This window comes from Hypomesus nipponensis, chromosome 16 (assembly GCF_054491055.1).
Source record: "Hypomesus nipponensis isolate SF chromosome 16, ASM5449105v1, whole genome shotgun sequence".
NCBI lineage: Eukaryota > Metazoa > Chordata > Actinopteri > Osmeriformes > Osmeridae > Hypomesus > Hypomesus nipponensis.
In genome coordinates this window covers 4694408-4715707 of record NC_140376.1, presented here as the reverse complement: position 1 = coordinate 4715707, position 21300 = coordinate 4694408, and the positions used below count along the sequence as shown (strand labels likewise).

At 50.0% G+C, this 21300-nt stretch overlaps 1 protein-coding gene across 1 annotated transcript in view; it reads left to right on the top strand.

Annotated features, from left to right (window-relative positions):
• Positions 1-18427, top strand: part of nlgn1 (neuroligin 1) — a 129420-nt gene extending 110993 nt beyond the window's left edge. Inside the window, exons 5-7 of the mRNA XM_084675631.1 lie at positions 13867-14079; positions 14688-15477; positions 16588-18427. Coding sequence (XP_084531757.1) covers positions 13867-14079; positions 14688-15477; positions 16588-17407 — 1823 coding nt within the window. The 3' untranslated portion in view covers positions 17408-18427. The remainder of the gene's footprint in view (positions 1-13866; positions 14080-14687; positions 15478-16587) is intronic.
• Positions 18428-21300: the final 2873 nt, after the last annotated feature.

Genomic DNA, 21300 nt, shown 5'->3' with positions numbered 1-21300 from the left:
TGTGTGTGAGTGAGTGAGTGTGTGTGTGTGAGTGGGGTGGGGGGTGTTTAACTCTGAGGCTCTGTTAGTCCTTGTCCTTTGTACCTCAGAGATATACAGCCTGGCCCATGCCCTATAGATCACCTGGCCCAGCCAAGTGAGCCTGGTGTGTGTGTGTGTGTGTGTGTGAAGTGGGTCCAGCTCTGCGGGTCTGCAGGGTTTGTGTGTGTATAGGTGGTGTATGTGTTGGGGGGGGGGGAGGGATCAAATGTGTGGGTCTGCAGGGTGTGTGTGTGTGTGTGTTGGGGGGTTCTGCTCTCTGGTGCTTGGGGCAGATTTCCCCAGAGGCGGGCGGCGTGAGGTGTTTACTCACTGCAGTGGGACAGTCATGCATTAGAGTCTCTAGACTCTATTTCTGTGCACACACACACATATAGACACACATACACACACACACACACATAGACACACACATATAAACACACAGACACACACACACACACACACGTACAGGTGATTTAACAGGCAACACTCCAGGCATGAATCCACAATTTCAAGGGTTCTCAAAGCCCCAGGTCGCTCAGTTCAACTGTCAACAGCCTCTGAACGGGAGGGTGGGGAATGAATTTAGTAAGGGTAGATTCCAGTGATACATATAACGCTCATACACACACACACACACACACTCACACTGAGCAGTGTGAGTGTGTGCTGGGGTGGTTATGGTCTCCTGGGTGTGTTTAGTGTTTAGGGGGAGCTGCAGGGCACTGTCTTCATGAGAGCAGCCAGCCAGCAGATAGACACACAGCAGGACTCCACCACTTCAGCCTGGCCTGGCCTCTCTCTCTCTCACACACACACACACACACACACACACAGGCAAACAGAGACGTGGTCACATACACACAGAAAACAGACATACGCACTCCCAACACCCACACACGCACGTTCCCTCTGTCTCTCTCTCCATACAGAGGTTCTGTCACGCTCTATGAAAACCACGGGCTGGATCTAACTGTCAGCCTAATAGCTCAGTTACGACCCTCGCTGGTAATATCAGCTGGCATAGGCCTGGCCAAGCTGCCCTGTCCGCCGGTCCGCCCCCCTCCCCTCTCCGACAGCCCCCAGCTCCGCTAACACGGCGGCGGGCCATGGGCGGCCAGGCTTTATGGGGCATCTGCTAGTGTCGCCTCAGTGTGTTACGGCTCCACCCAGGCTAATTGATCGGGAGGCAGGGTGAAGGTGAAAGCGTTTAGGAGGGGGCCTTCTCTGGGCCGCATCGCCTGGTCTGGAGGCTGGTGGTGGTGGTGGTGGGGGGGGGGGGGGGCACACGACATGGTGGAGCTCTGGTAGGCATAGATGCTGCTGGGGAGAAGATGGGGGGAGGGGAGGGGAGAAGAAGAGAGGAGAGGAGAGAAGGAGACATAGAGCTAGGAGGGGTTGGACAAATAGGTTGCCAAGCAGGAGGTGAGGATAGCGGGAAGACAGAGGGAAGACAGCCGTGGAGGGTACTTTCCATTGAGTATTGACCCACGTGATGTCCATTTGATCTCTCATTTCATTACACTTTCTATTAGGTTTCAAATGTCATATTTTGAAGCAAGAGAACGAGCATGGCAACATTCAGTCTTGGTACAATGTGGAGAAATGGAAATGGCTTGATTTTATGGAGCAATAATCACGTTTGTGTGTGCGCACAGCTGTGTGTGTGTGTGTGTGTGTGTGTATGTGTGTGTCAGTGAATAGGAATGTTCCTTGTGAGGGCAAGGTTGGGGAGAGACTGCTGGAGCTGTTCCTGCCTCTCACACGCCAAGACAACTTTGACAGCCAGTCCCCAAACAGTCTGTCTGTCTGTCTCTCTCTCTCTCTCTCTCTCTCTCTCTCTCTCTCTCTCTCTCTCTCTCTCTCTCTCTCTCTCTCTCTCTGTCTCTCTCTCTCTCTCTCTCTCTCTGTCTCTCTCTCTCTCTCTCTCTCTCTCTCTCTCTCTCTCTCTCTCTCTCTCTCTCTCTCTCTCTCTGTGTGTCTCTCTCTGTCTCTCTATTTGTCTATCCCTCTTCCTCCCCTCTTCAATCTTTCATGGCCTGCTTGATTGGGGAGATTCACAGCCAGCCTCGCTCAGCAGAAGCTGAACTCCACTGAAAGGCCAGGGGTATGGCTGGTGAAACACAACCATCACTGGGAAACACAGCCCCTGCCTTGCCGTCATTAATGATTCACACGCACACACACACACGCATGCACGCATACACACACATGCAGGCACACACAGGCACACACACGGGCACACACAGAAACACAAATGCACACCAGCACAGACAGAGATATTAATTAATTAACCCATCTAAAACAGAGGCGAAATGGAGCATGCTTAATTCATGCGTTTTGCTCCTGAATACAAGTTTATTTTCTAACATCTTGGTTTTTTTTGCCGCGCGCCTGGCTTGATTGATGCTTGATCGAGCAGAACGGTCATGGCTGGATGAAGTTTCAGTATCCTATCGAACATTTACGGTCACGTGGGGGTGATTTCTCTCTTTCTAGAACTGTGGTCCACCTGCGTGTAAACACGCGCTCCTCCTCTGTTGACAAAATAAACAAGTTGGCAGCTGCAGTGCATGCTGGGAAGGGCCACGGGAGACGGAGGCTTAGTTGAATAATGAAGAGGATTATTAGTTAACCTGCCAGAGAGGAGCCAAGGATCGATAGCTACGTCTGTCTCCGTGTTTCCCAAGATGTGCATCGGAGGAAAAGAGAGGTGGAGAGGCCGTGACATTTTATTATGGCGTGTGTGTCTGTGTGTGTAGAGAAGGTGTTGTTTGTGTGGAGTGGGGTTGTCTATGCTTGCATGTGCATTTGTCAGTGTGGGGGGTTGTGTGTGTCTGTGTGTGTGTGTGTGTGTGTGTGTGTGTCTAGCTCACCGCACACCGCAGGGTATTACATGTCGCTTCATGTAGCAGGAGTACAGTGCCGATTGTGGCTTCTCTGCCAAGATAGCGTAGGTTGGAGAGGACACACCTGTCACACACAGTTAGCTACTGAGGGAACACACACACTCTGACACACACACACACACGCTGACACCTTACTCCTCGATCTTTCATATCTCACCATCAGACATTTGCAGCGACACATTGCTTAGCTGACAGGATCACGTCAGTTCGTCACCAAACGTTCTGTCCGACAGGACGACCTGCAGCTGTTAATCAGGATGCACCACTCAGAAACCGGCTCACTCTGGTACTGATCGAGCCTCCTCACTTCCTGTCTGAGCATCATGGGAAGACTGTTCTCCTTGGGGGAAAAAGGGTGGGGGGGGATTTGAGATTTAGTGTCTGTCAGTTTAGTCTTGAAGTCTAACCGTTGGGACGAGACGAGGATGGAGCCCAAAACATCCATCCCTCCTTCTACCTCTCTCTCTCTCTCTCTCTCTCTCTCTCTCTCTCTCTCTCTCTCTCTCTCTCTCTCTCTCTCTCTCTCTCTCTCTGTCTCTCTCTCTCTCTGTCTCTCTACCTTCCTCTCCCTCTCTTTCCTCCAGCTCCCTGTTCTCTCTCTCTGTCTGGCCGTGTCACTTCACAGCCCACAAAGACAAACTTTCCAGAGAGCCGTGTGCTCGTGTGAGACTGACTACACACACCACAGTGTGAGGCTTAGATACCAGGGATGGAGCTGGAGAAAAGAGAGGTAGAGGGACGTACAGAAACAGAGAGAGAGAGAGGGAGAAGGAACTAGAAGAAAGACAGGGAGAGGGAAGGGAAGGCAGACAGTGAAAGATGCAGATATTGAGTAAGAGAGAGGGGTGGAGCAGACATAGAGAGGTGCAGAGAGAGAGAGAGGGGGGAGAAAGAGAGGGGAGAGAGAGAGAGAGAGAGAGAGAGAGAGAGAGAGAGAGAGAGAGCTGTATATATACATATGTGTGTGTATCTATTTACTTATTTATGTATTTATTTATACCGATTATTTGGCAACATTAATAATATACCAACTTGAATGATAATAACATAGATACAAGTTGTACACCTGTGTGGTGTAGCAACACGTATGTATATGTTACTGTAAACTGCCGTGTAAGTCTCTCTGTATGTAAGTGTATGAAATATAAATATATATAAGGCCATGATTTACATTGATTAATATTTCTGTAATTCTACCGTTGCTTTGGCAATATGAACAATTGTTGTTTTTCATGCCAATAAAGCCCTTTGAACTGAACTGAGAGAGAGAGAGGGAGAGAGGGAGGGAGGGAGGGAGGGAGGGAGGGAGGGAGGGAGGGAGGGAGGGAGGGAGGGAGGGAGGGAGGGAGGGAGGGAGGGAGGGAGGGAGGGAGGGAGGGAGGGAGGGAGGGAGGGAGGGAGGGAGGGAGGGAGGGAGGGAGGGAGGGAAGAGAAAGAGAGAGAGAGAGAGAGAGAGAGATGAGAAAGAGAGAGATGAGAAAGAGAGAGAGAGAGAAAATGTTCATTTCAATGACCTCCATGCGACACGGTTCCAGTGTTGTCATGGCAGCCATCTTTGTTTGAGCTGATTCCACAGCAATTACAAGGGTTGTTTGACTTCAGATATGGAGTTACTTTTTTATGACTTTGAAAACACAAACAGACAGAGTATATGTGGACTCCCAGACCAATGCCGGTCCTGTATAAACAGTGTTTGTGGTCCACTTTGGTCAACCAGTGCTAATGTTCCCCGCAGCCTACCCTAGCTGTGCGATGAGAAGTCTGTATTTGCCTTCATGCTGTGTGGTCCCTCTGTAGGCAATGTGGTGTTTGTGATTGCCGTGACACCATCTGTTAGCCTTACAATGGGAGACGTGCCAGAAACATGGTGTACATACATGATCTGCCAAGAACCGAACATGTGGCTAATAACTTGAGGGTCATGTTTACTGTATGAGCCCTGCTTTGTTTTGATAAAGAGACAGAGACATTGATAACCATGACGTGCTTTATGTGTGTGTGTGTGAGTGTGTGTGTGTGTGTGTGTGTGTCTGTGCATGCCTACGTAGTGCATTTGTGTATGTGAATGCATGGTGCTGAGTGTTTGTGTGCGTGTGTAAATGTGTGTTCTGCGAAAGTGTCTGTCATGTGTGCGTGTGAATGTGTGTCTATACTGATCGCGTGTGTGTCCATGCTGCCTGTGCTTGAGCATGGGTGGGTGTGTGTGTGTGTGTTTGTGTGTGTGTGTGTGTGTGTGTGTGCGTGTGCACCCTGACAGTTCCAATAGATCCACACGGTGCCCTTTCTAACCCATCAATGAGACGTCTCCGAGACACTCTCAGCCCTCTCGTTGCCGGGTTCTGATTGGACCGCAGAGCACCGCTGACATTTCCCACCCAGCTATTTGCGACCTGAGGGGCAATGTCGTGCCGGCGACATAATTTCCTGTGCGGGGCGGGGGGGCATCATTAGACAACTGTAGCCCTCAGGTTCCTGTCAGCTGGTTTTGGAGTCCGAGTGACGTACGAGGAGGAACAGGGGGAGACTGAGGATTTTGATTTAAATGGTCGGAACCGTCGACCCACCCCCCCCCACCACCACCTCACTTCTCTGCCTTTCCATGATCAGTGGTCACTTACAGGCTGTTGTGGGTTCAGAATTTGTTCTCCCTCCATCCCTCCATCCCTCCGTCATCTTCACCAGTGCCTCTCTACTCCAGCTCCTGCCCACATCCCAGAATGCTCTTCATCCGACACCCAGGCTCAAATGTGTGAAGCTATCTTTAAATTCACTTCATATGCAAGGTCGCTTGCGTTCTCCCTCTCTTCTCACTATCTCTCTCTCGCTCTCTCACTCCTCCTCTCTCACCACCTCCCACACTTTCCTTTTCTCACATTGTCACCCCCTCCCCCCCTTTCTCTGTTGAGACCTGTTATCAGTATGCTAATGGAGTTCCTCAGCTAAGAAAGGAAGCTGGTTAACAATTCACATCAGGTTCTGGAAGCACGCCGCTACAGGGACCAACATTTCAAAGCGAGCAGGAACCCAGGCTCGCATGCACACTGCACACACACACACACTGCAACACACACACTGTTACCCAAACACACTGCACACACGTGTACAAAAAGTGGGCCTCCGAAAATAGGCGTCCCCGTGGAGACGGGAGGGGTGTGTGCAGCCCCTCGGGCGTGTCTGATGTGGAGGCGAGGCTGTGTGTGTGTGTGTATGCCGGCTTCGCAGGAAGGAACGTTTTCAGGAACCGTTTCCTGGGCAGGGGTGGGGAAACGACAAGGCTTGTTTCCGACTGCTGAGAGGGCCCCTCACATCCGCAGAGGAGGACGCAACCTGTCCTGATACCTCACCCATACCCCCTCACCCCCACCCTGACATCCCTCACCCCCTCACCCCCACCCTCACATCCCTCACCCTCACCCCCACCCTCACATCCCTCACCCTCACCCCCCCACCCTCACATCCCTCACCCTCACCCCCACCCTCACATCCCTCACCCTCACCCCCTCACCCCCACCCTCACATCCCTCACCCTCACCCCCACCCTCACATCCCTCACCCACACCCCCACCACCAAATGTCCTCCCCCAGGTTTACTCCTACAAAGCAGCAGCAATCAGCCCCCCCCCCCCCCCCCATGCTCCTATACTGCCGCTGTACAGCTGCTTCTCTCAGGCCCTGCTCTCTGACAGCGTGTAGCTACCGCAGTAACCTCGTGACCTCGTGTGCTGTTTCCATCTGTCAGAGCACGGGAGACTGTGCCGCGATGAGACAGGTGCCCCACACACCTGGTGAGCCGCAGCTAAACACGCCCTGTAGGCTGTGTGTGTGTGTGTGTGTGGGCGTGTTTTACGTGTGTACATATCCACATGTGTGTGTGTTTGTTGTCTTTCCATCCGTGTGTGTTTGTGTGCGTCGGAATTCACACAAGTCACACAAGTTGAGGGGAGTTACATAACACACACACACACACACATTCCAGTTGGTGATATGAGCTCTTCACACCCTCCCCGTACACAGCCTCGCCAGCTGAGCCGAGCCTGACAGCATCGCATCAACGCGCCGCAAATAGCCCGCTGACTTGATGATGATATGAATTATAAAGTCAGCCCTCAAAGCCCGCCAAAGAGGAACAGTTCTTCATGTCCCATGTCTTCTAGACACATGTGAAATACAGGACAATGAAAACATCTAGATAGAGTTCTTATAGGTGCAGGCAACAGCACTGGGGTGGAGGAAGCATCACACACACACACACACTCTAACACACACACTAACACACACACTAACACACACACTAAAACACACACACTAAAACACACACACTAACACACACGCTTATGTGCAATTGCTACCGTGCTTCTATTGATACTTTGAAGTCCAAACGGGAACTTTAAAACTACACTTCCCAGAATCCCATCCCGGGAATTCGCTTAAAGTTTGTGGCCGGTGAGGGGGATTTCTACTGCCCTTGGCACAAATTAACACACTTGTATGGAGCTAGATACATATGAACGGCTTGGTTATTTCGTTTGAAGTTGACAGTCGTATTTGATTTTTATTAGAGAGAGACCGAGAGAAAGGGAGGGAGCGGGGCTGTAGATTAAGAAATAGTTGGAGGTAGAGGGAGGAGAAGAAATAGAGATGTCTATGTCACTGTTTTTTACAGAAGTTCTGGGTGGCATAATAAATGAATATCGATGAAACATTCTGTCCTCTCACCAGAGTAATAAATCACCATTTACCATGCAACATTTACACCGATTGGAAGATACACACAAGCGGAGAGGAGACTCAAATGATGGTCTGCTGCGTCCCATAGTAACCATGATATTGGCCTAGAAAGACTTTGGAGGGAACATTGATCACACCTGTGAGACTGTGGACACACAGTACAGCACATGCATCAGGCTATTGATCACAGCTCGGAAGAACGAGACCTGATCTCCACAGACCCCCTCTCTACAGAGGAAACCACACCCGTACAAGGGTTATTGATCTGTTTGCTTAAATCCACGCGTGCTCCCAATCCCTGCCGATGACGCTGGTGTGTAAAAAACACAACTAGAAGACGAGCAGAACCATGATGAAATAACTGTCCAGTCTGAAGTTCCGAAGTGCTTTTCTGTACAGTCGATAGTCTTCGGTTTCTCTGAGTAGCTCTCCTCCGTTGCCAAGGATCCTGTGCATCCAATAATAATCCCCCCTACTGTAACAGAATTGTGTTTACATTAGCTTTCATAAATCTCTGCTGGATACCTCAGCGTGGGCTGTTCAGATCCCTATACACACACACATGCGCACACATACACACACACAGTCAGGTAGACAGACGCAGACTCAAATCCATAGACACACACACACGTGCGCGCACACACGCACACACACACATGCAGGTAGACATACACAGACACAGACACACACGTGTACGCATACACTGACAAATACAGTGCTTGTGCCTGCACTCACCCACACGCATACACACAGGAACACACACATTCACACTGTACACACAGGCACACACACACACACACTCACACACACACACCTAACTGCAAGAATACACTTACTCCTGTACTCCATAAGAATACATGGCTATTTTACTGGCTGGGCTCCGAGATAAAAGTCTGAATCGATAGAAAGTGGACCCGAGTTCACTGTGAACCTGTCGGCCTGTCCCGCGTCCCATTCCGTTCCCTTTGAGCTGAGAACAACTCCCTGTGCCGCGTTCATTTGCATGAGCAACCAGGAAGCAACTGGACATTGCGAAGCTCATTTCCCTCCCACTGTCTCGTGAAAGGGGGATGTGGCAGGTGTGTGGGCTCGATAAGGATCTGACGAGGCTAATGTACGCAGGATGTTGCAGCGCTGTGTCTGCAGGCGCCCCGCGTTATCGCACCTCTGTTATGGGAAGGAGCGTTGCTACTGGCTCGTTCCTCTGGTTTACCTGAGGAAGATTAGACGGGCTGTTTGGGTGACGGCTGCACCGGCTCATATGGGAGTGGGTCAGCCATGTCAAACACACACACACACACACACACACACACTGACAACACAGCCCTTTCTGTGTATCTGTGAATTACACGCCAGTCGCCGTAGTGTCACATCAGTGTTTTTGAGATTGAGTTTTACTATGCAGTTCTCGCAATTAATACCTGGCTCCCGTTTTGCATTTCTCACCTGCAAATAGGAGATTACTGTGTGAGAGGAATTAGTTTGTTTTAGAACGTAAGAACTCTTAAGCACACACACACACACACACACACACACTGGCACTTTCTTTCTCTCTCTCCCTCCCCTCTCTCTCTCTCTCTCTCTCTCTCTCTCTCTCTCTCTGTGTCTCTGTCTCTGTCTGTCTGTCTCTCTCTCTCTCTCTCTCTCTCTCTCTCTCTCTCTCTCTGTCTCTCTCTCTGTCTCTCTCTCTGTCTCTCTCTCTCTCTCTGTCTCTCTCTCTCTCTCTCTCTGTCTCTCTCTCTCTGTCTCTCTCTCTGTCTCTCTCCATCTCAGGAGGGAACGCCAGTATTTTGTCTGCAGCAGCAGTTCTAGAGATAAGGAGGTTCATGTGCGTGGTTGGAAATAGGACGTCAAATGCAGGCAGGGTAATGAGAAGACCTGCGAGAGCTAACCTGCTGTAATAGCCTGTGAACGGAGAGGTAGCAGGTGTGCTAGGGTTAGGTTGTTCATCTCTGTCCTGGATCTGTAGGCTAGCGTTCTGTCCCTGATTAAAAAGCACCATCTCTGTGTCTGCTCGTGTAGCCTGGCGTTCCCGGTGTTCGCACGCACGCACACAGCCGACACACGCAGCAACACACACACACACACACACACACACACACACACAGCAACACACACACAGCCAAACACACACAGCAACACACACAGCAACACACACAGCAACACACACACGCTCACACACACACAGAGGTCAACGATGCAAATACGAACACGCAGTCCCTCTACTATATTGCTCTCATTTTTCCATTCCGACCCTCTCTCCGTCGAGGACAGAATATTGAGCGCTGCCTTTCCTCACCGTCCACGGAGGACGTTTGGAGAGCCTTCTTCAACCCCTGCCAGGCTGTCTGGATGGCTGCTGTGCAGCAGCTCCAGTATAACCCCTTTCTGCATGAAAAGCCCCTCCACACACTGTCCATGAGGCGGGTAACTGGATGGAGCCCACCACTGCCCTGGGGGAAGAAGTCTCTGTCGATCAGACCGCTTGCTAGTCCTTCAGTCTGTGTATTGACTCTGGGATGGGTTTTCGTATGTGCACTGGTCTATTGTGTGACTTCACACAGACAGGAGAACAATGCTGTTTGTGTGCGGGCCTGGACGTGTGTGTCCGGGAGTGTGTGTGAGTGTGTGTTTGTGAGAGTGTGTGATTGGGTCTGTGCGTGTGTGTGTGTGTGTGTTGGGAGGACAGTGCTAGACAGACGAGCATGCCTCCAGAGGATTATGATCCACTGAGCACGGCTGTGGAAAAATGTATCAGTGTGGAAAAGAAATCATTTCCCACCATCTCCCTTTTTCTGTCTTCCCCTCTCCCTCGCTCGCTCTATCCATCTCTCTCTCTCTTTCTTTCTGTCTACCCTCTCTCTCTCTTTCTCCCTCCCTTCACGGCCTCGCTCTACCCTTCCCCCTTACTCCTCCCTCCCTCTCTCTCTCCCCCTCCTCTCTCCCCCTCTTACACCCCATCTCTCTCTCTCATGCCACCTTGTCTCTCCCACCCCCTCTGCCCCCCCCCCACCTCCTCCCTCTCTCTCCCCCCTCAGCTGAAATCGTCTGTGTGACTGAAGTTGCCCTCAGACACATTCCTGGCTCGTCACATCCAACCAGTCTTCCCGACCTCTCTGGGAGGCAGTGGGGAACATTGGTGATGTCACGCGCTCTGTTTGTAAACGGCTCTGTTCACCAGAGTGACAAGCCAACACACCACACAATCCATGTACTATGTAAATGGTACAGATACAGGGATTCTCCTCCACTGATTGCAAAATGGAGCTCTGGACAAAAAAAAAAAAAAACTTTTTCCCCCCCGACTCAAGTGTGCATACACCAACACGTGCACACACACACACAGACACGCCAATACACATCCAGAGGAACGCACACTGACAGACACACACACGCAAACAAATGAAAACACAAGACGATACAGATTGCACACACAAAGACACACACGTGCGCGGACAAACGCGCGTGCCCACAAAGCGGGGGGAGATCGCTGGGCGTCTTCGCCGAGCATCCTGTGGCTTTGCACACACACACACACACACACTCCGACGTGAATGAATCTTGGAAGGGCAGGTCTAGCTCTGGTGTTGAATGTTATCTTGCCAGGGATCCGCGCTGCAGACATTTCTATATGTCGGTACAGTGTGTTTACAGGGATGTGATCTCTGTCAGTCACGCTCCTGTTCAAACCCCTGGATGTGTCTAAAAGCTGCTGAGCCAGCTGACTGTCTGACCTAGGAACATGAACACCCTGGCTTTACACACATCCGGGGTGAAGCTTTGGGGCGGAAACATGCGTGTGGATTTGTGTAGGGGGGGGCGTGGGTGTGCATGTGTGTCTTGATGTGTGCGTTTGTGTGAGTGGGGAGGTGTTTGTGTGTGTGGGGGGGCAGGTGTTTGGGTGTGTGTTTGTGTGTGTGTGTGTGTGTGGGGGGGGGCAGGTGTTTGGGTGTGTTTGTGTGTGTACGTGGTTGATTCACCCGCGGTCCTCCTAAGCCGTCAACAACTCGCCCCCACACCCAAACTTCTGAGAACACATTGCTTGATTGCTAATCATCTTCAAGCCTGTGGCTCGCCTGTCCTGATTCTCACCCCGGCCCGTCTCAGACAAATTGAATCAATTAAACACGCTTTTGCCGACTGCTGTTGTTGCTTCCAGGAGATTAGGCTTTGAAGTCCAAACCAAATAAATAAATAAAACCTCAGATTGAAATGGAAAAACTCAATTAAGCAGTCCCTTCTGACCGGGTGGTTGCGATCCGGGGTGCGTGCGTATTCAGCACGGGCTGACACGTGATCCACCTTTAATGTGATCACCAAATATTATATCTCCATACAGAAGGGTGACAGTAGCCCACCCAGGGAAAATTAGTTTTGGATTAATGCCTGAGTGGTGGAGAGTGTGGAGTGTGTGGCGGTCGGTGTCGCAAATCATATCTCACCAGAAACTGTGATCGTACCGTTTTTTTATTATAATATACAATTTACATATCTGGTCTGACTTCATAGCGTATACGATAGGAGCAGCCGCAATGAATCGATTCCTCCTTGACTTAGTCATCAAGGAAGGTGGGAGGCCAGTGAAAAGAAAGGACAAGAATGGAAGGAGAGAAAAAGGTAGGAAAGGCTGTAGGGGGAGAGTTAGTCTTGTGTCGATTCTACCAGGTAATGGACCTTTTAGCATGGAAATCAGAGGGTGGGGGATAAGGACTGCCATTAAACAGCTCCAGAGTGGATCCTGGGGGAAGCCAAGCCTTAATCAGTAATATTTCACATAGAAGACATCACCCTTTTATATATACTGCTTCCACATTGATCCACACTGGTGCGAGTGCTGCCTAATTGGACAGAGAGGCTGAGAGAGTGCTGCAGGAGGAGGAGGAGGATGAAGAGGCGAAGAAAGGGAGGGGAGGAGAGGGGCAAAGAAGGAGGATGAGTAGGAGGGGGGAGTAGGAGGGGGGCGGGGACGGGTGGGAGGAAGTTTGAACAAGAACAATGAGGGGAACGAGAAGTAGGCGGTGGAGGAGGAGGAGTAGGAGGAGGAGGTGGAGGAGGAGGATGATACAGAGGTAATTGTCTCAGGGATTGCTTTGGGCCACAGCCCGCTGAGGGCAGTGTGGAGTTACAGTACATGTGATCTGTTACACACCATACACCCCCCCCCCCCCACACACACACCCTCAACCCCTCAGGGAGACTCTGAGGAGCCTTGTTACTGGCTGCATGACTGCTGCGGCTCACACTGATCAAATACTACTTATGTTTCACAGGATGTTGGCCACCATTTTGTATTCTTCGGGGATTTCCAATGATTTTGTACCAATGAGACAATACTTTCAGTTTCTAATTAAATCTAATCCTTCCTTAATACTGTCTGTAATGCCATTAGTGTGTTTACAAATCCTGGTACCAAATGCACATTAATTCATGCTAAAGGTCCTCTTTTCTGATGAATGAACGCATTAACTTACAGAGTGTAACGTACATCATATCCAAACTTGTATTTTGAAGAAAAAAAAAACAGCCGTTTTTTTGCAGTCTGTTTAACAGTCTAGCAGCATATTATTCATCCCCACACCACTGCGTATTATCATTTTATCCATATATCGGCTGTATTTAATTTGATATATGGATTTTAAAATGTCTGCCTCAAAATTGAATTCACAGAATTATACCTTGCGTTGCGTCCTTTAAATTGACTCTTTGGAGCAATAACTCCTGTTTTATTGCAGAAAACTATTAAATTCTTAAATGCGCAGGCTTGTTAGTTTTGCATGTTAAGCTTTGAGGGAATACTGCAATTCGAGCCAAGTTCTAAAGTATTCAAGTTGGAATATTATAAGTCTCAAGTGCCAATGTCCCTCATGAACTTCAAACCTTTTGCAAAAGTTCACCTTTTAATCTGTGTAGTTAAGTACATTCAAACCCTCCAAAGGGAATTCCTGTATTCCACTGAAAAGCACTGTAACACCCAGAGGTGCAGCAGATATTCCCATCACCGATATCTGCTAATCAGCACAGTTCTCAGAGCAGATTGGCTCCATCATCTGACTCTTGCGCACGGCTGGAACCAACACATGCTTGCCGTCCAACATTCTGAACCGGAACTTTCCCACCTCCGTTCACTAAACTCCGACTGACCGACTCCTTACGTTCCTCAAAGCACCTCGCCATGCTCATCCTTGGGTCTTCTCGTGGTCTCCTCCAGGGTTCCTGAGCACAGGGGACCAGGCAGCCAAGGGGAACTACGGTCTCCTGGACCAGATCCAGGCCCTGAGGTGGACCAGCGAGAACATCGCCTCCTTCGGAGGAGACCCCCTGCGGATCACCGTGTTTGGGTCCGGGGCCGGGGCCTCCTGCGTCAACCTGCTCACCCTGTCCCACTACTCTGAGGGGAACCGCTGGAGCAACTCTACCAAAGGTAGGAGGAGAAACGGCGCCAGCTTGGGTTGCAGTGCATTCTTCAGGGGTTTGTAGTCTAGGGCTTGTTTTCGAAAGTCATCAACTTTTTCCTTTCGGTTTCTCTTTGTTTGGCTTCCCTCCCTCCCCTCCCTCGTTCGTCGTCTTTCTCTCTCAGCCTGGCTTTATCTGTCGATCTCTCTGCTTAGATCCTTTTGCGAGTCATGGCCCTCTGTCCTCTCATCCATATCTTCAGTGAATGAAAACCCAAGGGCCTCACATCCACACATATCTCTATATTCCTATTGTCACACTCTCCTCTTTCAATCTGTTTTATTTTATTCTCTCTCATTTAATAGAGCGGAGAACATTGAAAGTCTGACATTTGAAATCTTAGCTGTGTAGTATTGTCTAGTGCTCTGCAGTATGGAATCAGCTAAGCACTTGCTCAGACTAACAATGTCATAAAATCTAAACTTGCCCTCCTTCTCAGCTCTATGACAGACCCTCTTTAGGTCTGGAAAAGTATATTTTGCACATCTTGATCTATTTCTCCCCGCCTCCCTCTCTATTTCTCTCTCCCCCCCCCCCCTCTCTCTCCTCTCTCCCCCCCCCTCTCTCTCTCCCTAGGTTTGTTTCAAAGGGCCATTGCCCAAAGCGGCACGGCTCTCTCCAGCTGGGCCGTGAGTTTCCAGCCCGCCAAGTACGCCCGCATGCTGGCCAGGAAGGTGGGCTGCAACCTGCAGGACACGCTGGACCTGGTGGAGTGCCTTCAGAAGAAGCACTACAAGGAGCTGGTGGAGCAGGACATCCAGCCGGCGCGCTACCACATCGCCTTCGGCCCCGTCATCGACGGCGACGTCATCCCCGACGACCCCCAGATCCTGATGGAGCAGGGCGAGTTCCTCAACTACGACATCATGCTGGGCGTCAACCAGGGCGAGGGCCTGAAGTTTGTGGAGCTCATCGTGGACAACGAGAACGGCGTGCAGGCCAACGACTTCGACTACGCCGTGTCCAGCTTCGTGGACGACCTGTACGGCTACCCGGAAGGGAAGGACATCCTCCGGGAGACCATCAAGTTCATGTACACCGACTGGGCCGACCGCCACAACCCGGAGACGCGGAGGAAGACCCTGCTGGCGCTGTTCACCGACCACCAGTGGGTGGCCCCGGCCGTGGCCACCGCCGACCTCCACTCCAGCTTCGGCTCGCCGACATACTTCTACGCCTTCTACCACCACTGTCAGACGGAGCAGGTGCCGCCGTGGGCCGACGCGGCGCACGGCGACGAGATCCCCTACGTGTTCGGCCTGCCCATGATCGGACCCACCGAGCTGTTCCCCTGCAACTTCTCCAAGAACGACGTGATGCTCAGCGCCGTGGTGATGACCTACTGGACCAACTTCGCCAAGACCGGGTAAGACCCCGCAGAGAGATGGGACGCACTGCGTCATTGGAGTCAGGGAGTCAGGTGGATGAGCGGTTAGGGATTTGGGCTAGTAATCAGAAGGTTGCTGGTTTGATTCCCCCGATGCCAAATTATGTTGTGTCCTTGGGCAAGGCACTTCACCCTCGGGGAGAATGTCCCTCTACTTACTGTAAGTGTCTCTGGATAAGAGTGTCTGCTAAATGACTAAATGTAAATGTAATGTCATTAAACAGGACGATTTAATAGCACGGAATGGAAGATGCTCTTTATTTTCTGCCGTTTTTTATATTGTCTGGATTCTGCTGCAAAGAAAAACACAATCCATCATGTGCAAAAGCGTCATGCTTACATTTGTCTCCAAAAGTAAACATTGCCGATTTCTCGCCTTCTGTGGTCGAATGAGGCATCCCAGGCGAGAACCGTTCAATCTGTATTCCATTCAAGTTTCCACCAGGGAAAGTCAAACACGTAATTAGTGAGGTGGCCTGAAGAGTGACACTATCAATTGTACAGAATTAAAATCCTTTTTTTTTTTTACCCACACAGTGCCTTTAAGCATGTATTCATGGAGGTAATTGTTTTTTGGAACATAATGGAGAACAATGTCCCTTTCTGTCAGCAGTTAGACAGCCTCAGAGGAACTGAAGCACACTTATGATCTACATATAGAACATGAAAGTGCCATAGAGCCCAGATTACCTGTGGGATGAATGTCACCCTTCTGAATGGTCAAGACGCTTTACGATATGGTCCTGCTAGTTTGAAATACCATCCTGACATTCTGGCTTCTTTGCACAAGGGGCTGCCTTGCATGTAATATAAGACAATGTAAAATACAGTGGACTATACACTTAGGGTTTAATGCATAGCTTTATAAAGTCGTTGTTTCAGATGCGTTGTGTACGGTGAAGGGTAGTAAAGTGTTTTTCATCCGTGATCTTAGTACCAACGTAATGTTTATAGGTTTGAATTTGCAGATGTACTTCAATTGTTTATGAATTGTAAGCCATCCAAACCGAAATACAGATGAGAAACGCAGTGTCGCCTCACAAGTAGATCCTCACGCTTTTCCTCTTGTCCTCCTCCTCCTTTACGCAGCGACCCCAACCAGCCCGTGCCTCAGGACACCAAATTCATCCACACCAAGCCCAACCGCTTCGAGGAGGTGGCTTGGACCCGCTACAACCAGAAGGACCAGCTGTACCTTCACATCGGCCTGAAGCCTCGCGTCAAGGAGCACTACCGCGCCAACAAGGTCAACCTGTGGCTGGAACTGGTGCCTCACCTCCACAGCCTCAACGAGGTCACCCAGCTCATCCCCACCACCACCAAGGTGCCCCAGCCCGAGTCGCCGCCCAAGCCCCCCAAGAAGGCTCCGGTCACCAAGCGTCCCAACCCCACGTTCTTCCCCACGGAGACCCACGACAGCCACAACCAGCCCGTGCTGCTCGACCAGAGGGACTACTCGACGGAGCTGAGCGTCACCATCGCCGTGGGCGCCTCCCTCCTCTTCCTCAACATCCTGGCCTTCGCCGCCCTCTACTACAAGAAGGACAAGCGGCGGCACGACGTCCACCGGCGCTGCAGCCCCCAGCGGAGCACGGCCAACGACCTGGCGCACACCCAGGAGGAGGAGATCATGTCCCTGCAGATGAAGCACACGGACCTGGAGCGCGACTGCCACGGGGACGCCATGCACCCCCACGAGGTGGTTCTCAGAACTGCCTGCCCGCCCGACTACACGTTGGCCATGCGGCGCTCGCCGGACGACATCCCCCTCATGACCCCCAACACCATCACCATGATCCCCAGCACCATGCAGGGCCTGCAGTCCTTGCACAACTTCAACAACTACCCGGGCAGTGGGCAGAACAACACGCTGCCACACCCGCATTCACACTCCACCACCAGGGTATAACCTCCACACGAGGGGAAGGATGGATGCCGAAACACACACACACACACACTCACCTACACACACACACATACGCGTGTGCCGTGCCGCGTACAGTACGAGAACTGACTACCAGAGCTGATTACCCAGCAGGAAACTCAACACAGGTGGAATACAGGAATTCTGCTTTTGCCCTGTGAATACAGTACCTAAGGGAGTACTTACAGGATTTTTTGTCGGGGCCGACGATTTTGTTTTGTAGAAAAGAGGATACAAGAAAAAAAATCTAAAATAAACATTGCAAAAAAACAAAAACATTTCAGACTAAATAAAGAAAAAAGGAAAAAAATAACTGACAAAGGATATTTTAGTTCTGATATTGCTACAAAACAAGGTCAGCGTTTTTTGTTTCCAGGGATAAATATCTACTTTGGATCTTTTGAAAAAGATTGTTTTCATGGTGTTATCTGAAAAGGACCCCAGACCTCCGAGCTTTGGAGGCAGGGGCTGCTTTGTAAATGAAAGAAAACATATTGCTTTTCTGTGGCGTCAAACGATAAATGACTCTTTCCGGAGCTAAGACGAGATGTTGACCAACCAATTTAAGGCATGTGTCTCAGCCAATGAAGGCAATGTAAAATATGACAAAAACAATAGCGAGTGAAGGAGGAGCGAACTCTGTAACAGAATATGCACAATGGAGAAGACATTTTCGAAAATGTCTTAGATTCTTTTCATCCTTTTATTTTTATTGAACTATTTTATTGTAAAGAACCTATTTACATATCTAGATATGTACATCAAGCACCAATGCTGTTTAAAGCCTCTTCAGAAGGGGTCGTCGAAACCGCAAATTTGCCAGGATGAAAATGGACGGGGATTGACTTGCAGTTCTAGTTACAGCTTCGTCACACAAGTGCTGTCTATACCGAGAACTGGACGACAACAAACAGGACACTGGAATATTTTTAGCACGACGCGCATGACAATTTATCTGCTTGATGGCTGCTCCGCTGATAAAGTCATAATTAAGAATAATTTTCATCCCCATTGGATTCGTTTTTCGAAAGAACACTACTCCTGATTGGCCGACGGAACCCACGGGATTATGGGAAATGTAGTGTTGTGGGTATTTGGGTCTGGGGTCATATCATGGGACAGTGTGGGGCAGAGGGAGGGTGGGGACATGGTAAAATAACTACAGTGCATACACAATATAGCTTGAGTGAACCTGGATATAAGGACTAGTTTTGTACTATGTGTGTTGGTACTACTTTTTGATAGTGGTGAATCACTCACTGTTTTGGAGAGCCCTACCAAAGGGAACCTTCATTGTAATTTCAGTTTGGATCAATGTTCTTTGCTATTATACATATTGGTTTTTCTCTTCACTCCTCTCCGTCTTGCTACTAGTCAAAACCCACCTTACCATAGAGAGGTAATTACCTGCACTGTTGTTCCATTCATCTTTCTTTTGTTTAACTTGTAGCTGGGGGGGGGGGTTCTGTATGAACAATCGCTAAACATTAAAACAGCCCATAGATATAAAGGCAGGGAAGGCATATGTGGAGGGGAGGGGGGGATTGGTAGGAAAAGGGAGATGGAAGATCCTCTCGACTGCATATGTCACCCCCCCCCCACCCACCCCCGCCCGCCCGCCCGCTCTTATTATCCTTTGGTCGTTTTTTCTGTGGCGCTGTTTAAAGATTCATGCGTATAAATGTGTAATTGAAGAGAGGAGGCACTGGCCTGACAGGCTGGATTAGCTGAACCTCTCATCCCGCGCTCTCCCTCACCTAACAGCAGGTGGAGGACATGAGGGAGTGGAGAGCAAAAGAGAGAGAGAGAGAGAGCAAGAGAAAGAGTGTGGAGAGAGAGATAAGAGAGAGTTCAAGAGAAGAAGCGGAGTTGGGAGAGAGGTGGAGAGAGAAAACGAGAGAGAGATATAGATAGATGGAGACAGCGAGAAAGACGGCGAGTGAGAACGAAAGAGAAAGAGGCAGCGAGAGGTAAACATCCCAGAAGTCCCAGCATGCACCTGTCCTCGGAGGCCTCATCACCGCAGACAGGGAGATCCGTCTTAGGCTTTCTCCGCAGCACCGCTCACAACCCGGCCTGCTACCCTGACCTCGTCTCGCACCCAGTAATTACCTCGGCCCTCACCTTTCCTTGTGTCTCATTTGGGGCCTCAGACCGTGGACTTTCTCACCTCTTTCTTTGTCTCGGGACTCCCGGTTTACTTGGCTCTATAGCATGGTTCACCCGCAGAGCCCCGCCTCCCGCGTCACACTGTCGAACGACACACCTGTTAGCGTGTGAATGTGGTGGGCCTGGCGTACCTTTGCAGGCCGTCCCGCGAAGTAACAACACCACCCAGTCTGCCCCGAGACACACAAAAACAAACACCTCTCCGACACACACACTCCCCCCTCCTCTCCCCTAGAGCAGCTTCACTACGACAGCTAACGGTGCTAGCCCGAGCCGCTAGGACCTGTTGGTGAAAATGCAAACCGCTACCGTCAGACTTTCGAGTCACTGGCGGGGGGAAAACGGTGCTTCGTGTGACGGACCGAGAGAGGGACGCGTGGTCGGGTAGTACGCGTTCGCCTGGAGCGGAGCCAAAACGACTCTGTTCCTTCATTGTGAACGCCTTAAAATCACACGCTGCTTCCCCTCCCCCTGTCTCCTGTTCTGCCCCTTGAACAGTAGGGTCACAGGTGCTGTGGGGGAGAGAGGGGGGAGAGGACGGGAGAAGGGGGGGGTGAGCCAAACCTGTTAGACGCACGGGGAGCAATAGACGGGAAGTTGTTGGACTTGACAAGTCGACAAAGTTGTCCTGGGAGAGGGACTGCTCCAGGTGTGTGAAACTAGAACAAACCAACACTTTACAGCCAACACATTGTAATCCCCTCCATCCCCTGCCAACACACACAGACACACACACACACACATACACACACTCCTTTTACCTGGAGTGTGAATGTGCATAGGGGTAGCTCAGAATTACTTCTTCTCTCTCTTTCTTTCTCTCTCCCTATTGCCCCCCCCCCCCCCCCTTCGCCGCTCTCCGCCCTGGAGCTCCCAAGCCGTGGTTTTAAATCTTAAAAGGGGGTGACGGTATCTTTCCCCAGTGTTCAACCAACCAGGTCATGTGACTTAAGCCTGTTCTGTGTTAAGAGGAGGGACAAGCATTGTGAATGAATGTAAAGCAATGAGTGCCATTTTCTAAAACCACAACATACAAACAAACAGCTACTGTACAAGATCTAGATGGATCTAACAAGGTGTTCTCGGGTCTGTTAAAAGGTGTATGCTCTTTCAGTGTTTCTGTGAAAGGGGCGCTATGTGAGTGGGTTTGGCATTTGTAATGTAGACTATTTGTCACTTGTCTTTCTTTCTGGTTAAATAGTAATTACTCTTCTGGAGCACAATAAATGATTTTAATAAGCTGAACAACAAGGCTTATTGACCACTCTTTATTTACCCTGTTCATGTTTGTTCACAATATTGGTTTATTTCAGGACAGCCAAAAGCTAAGGTGTGAATCAAACCCTGGTCCTCCTTCATGAAAGATATGGAAGGCAACAAAGAAATGAAATGCCCAAGGATAATCAAAACACTGAATCGACTTCAAATCACATCACCCTACCAGACTTAAATTCCACAAAATATAAATATCCGTTGTTGTTCATATACAGCATTTGGAGTCAAATTATTTAATGCTGCAAAAAGTACAATTTCCACACTATTTTTTTGTGGATTAGGAGTACTGTGTAAGTCCATTCACAATGTGAAATAAATGTGCTGAAAAGATATGAGAAAATATAAAGGGTGCAAATGAGGACAGTGAAAACATGGCGATGTTTGATTTCATAAACTGCATTCTCTTATTTATGCAAATACGTGGGCTACATCTG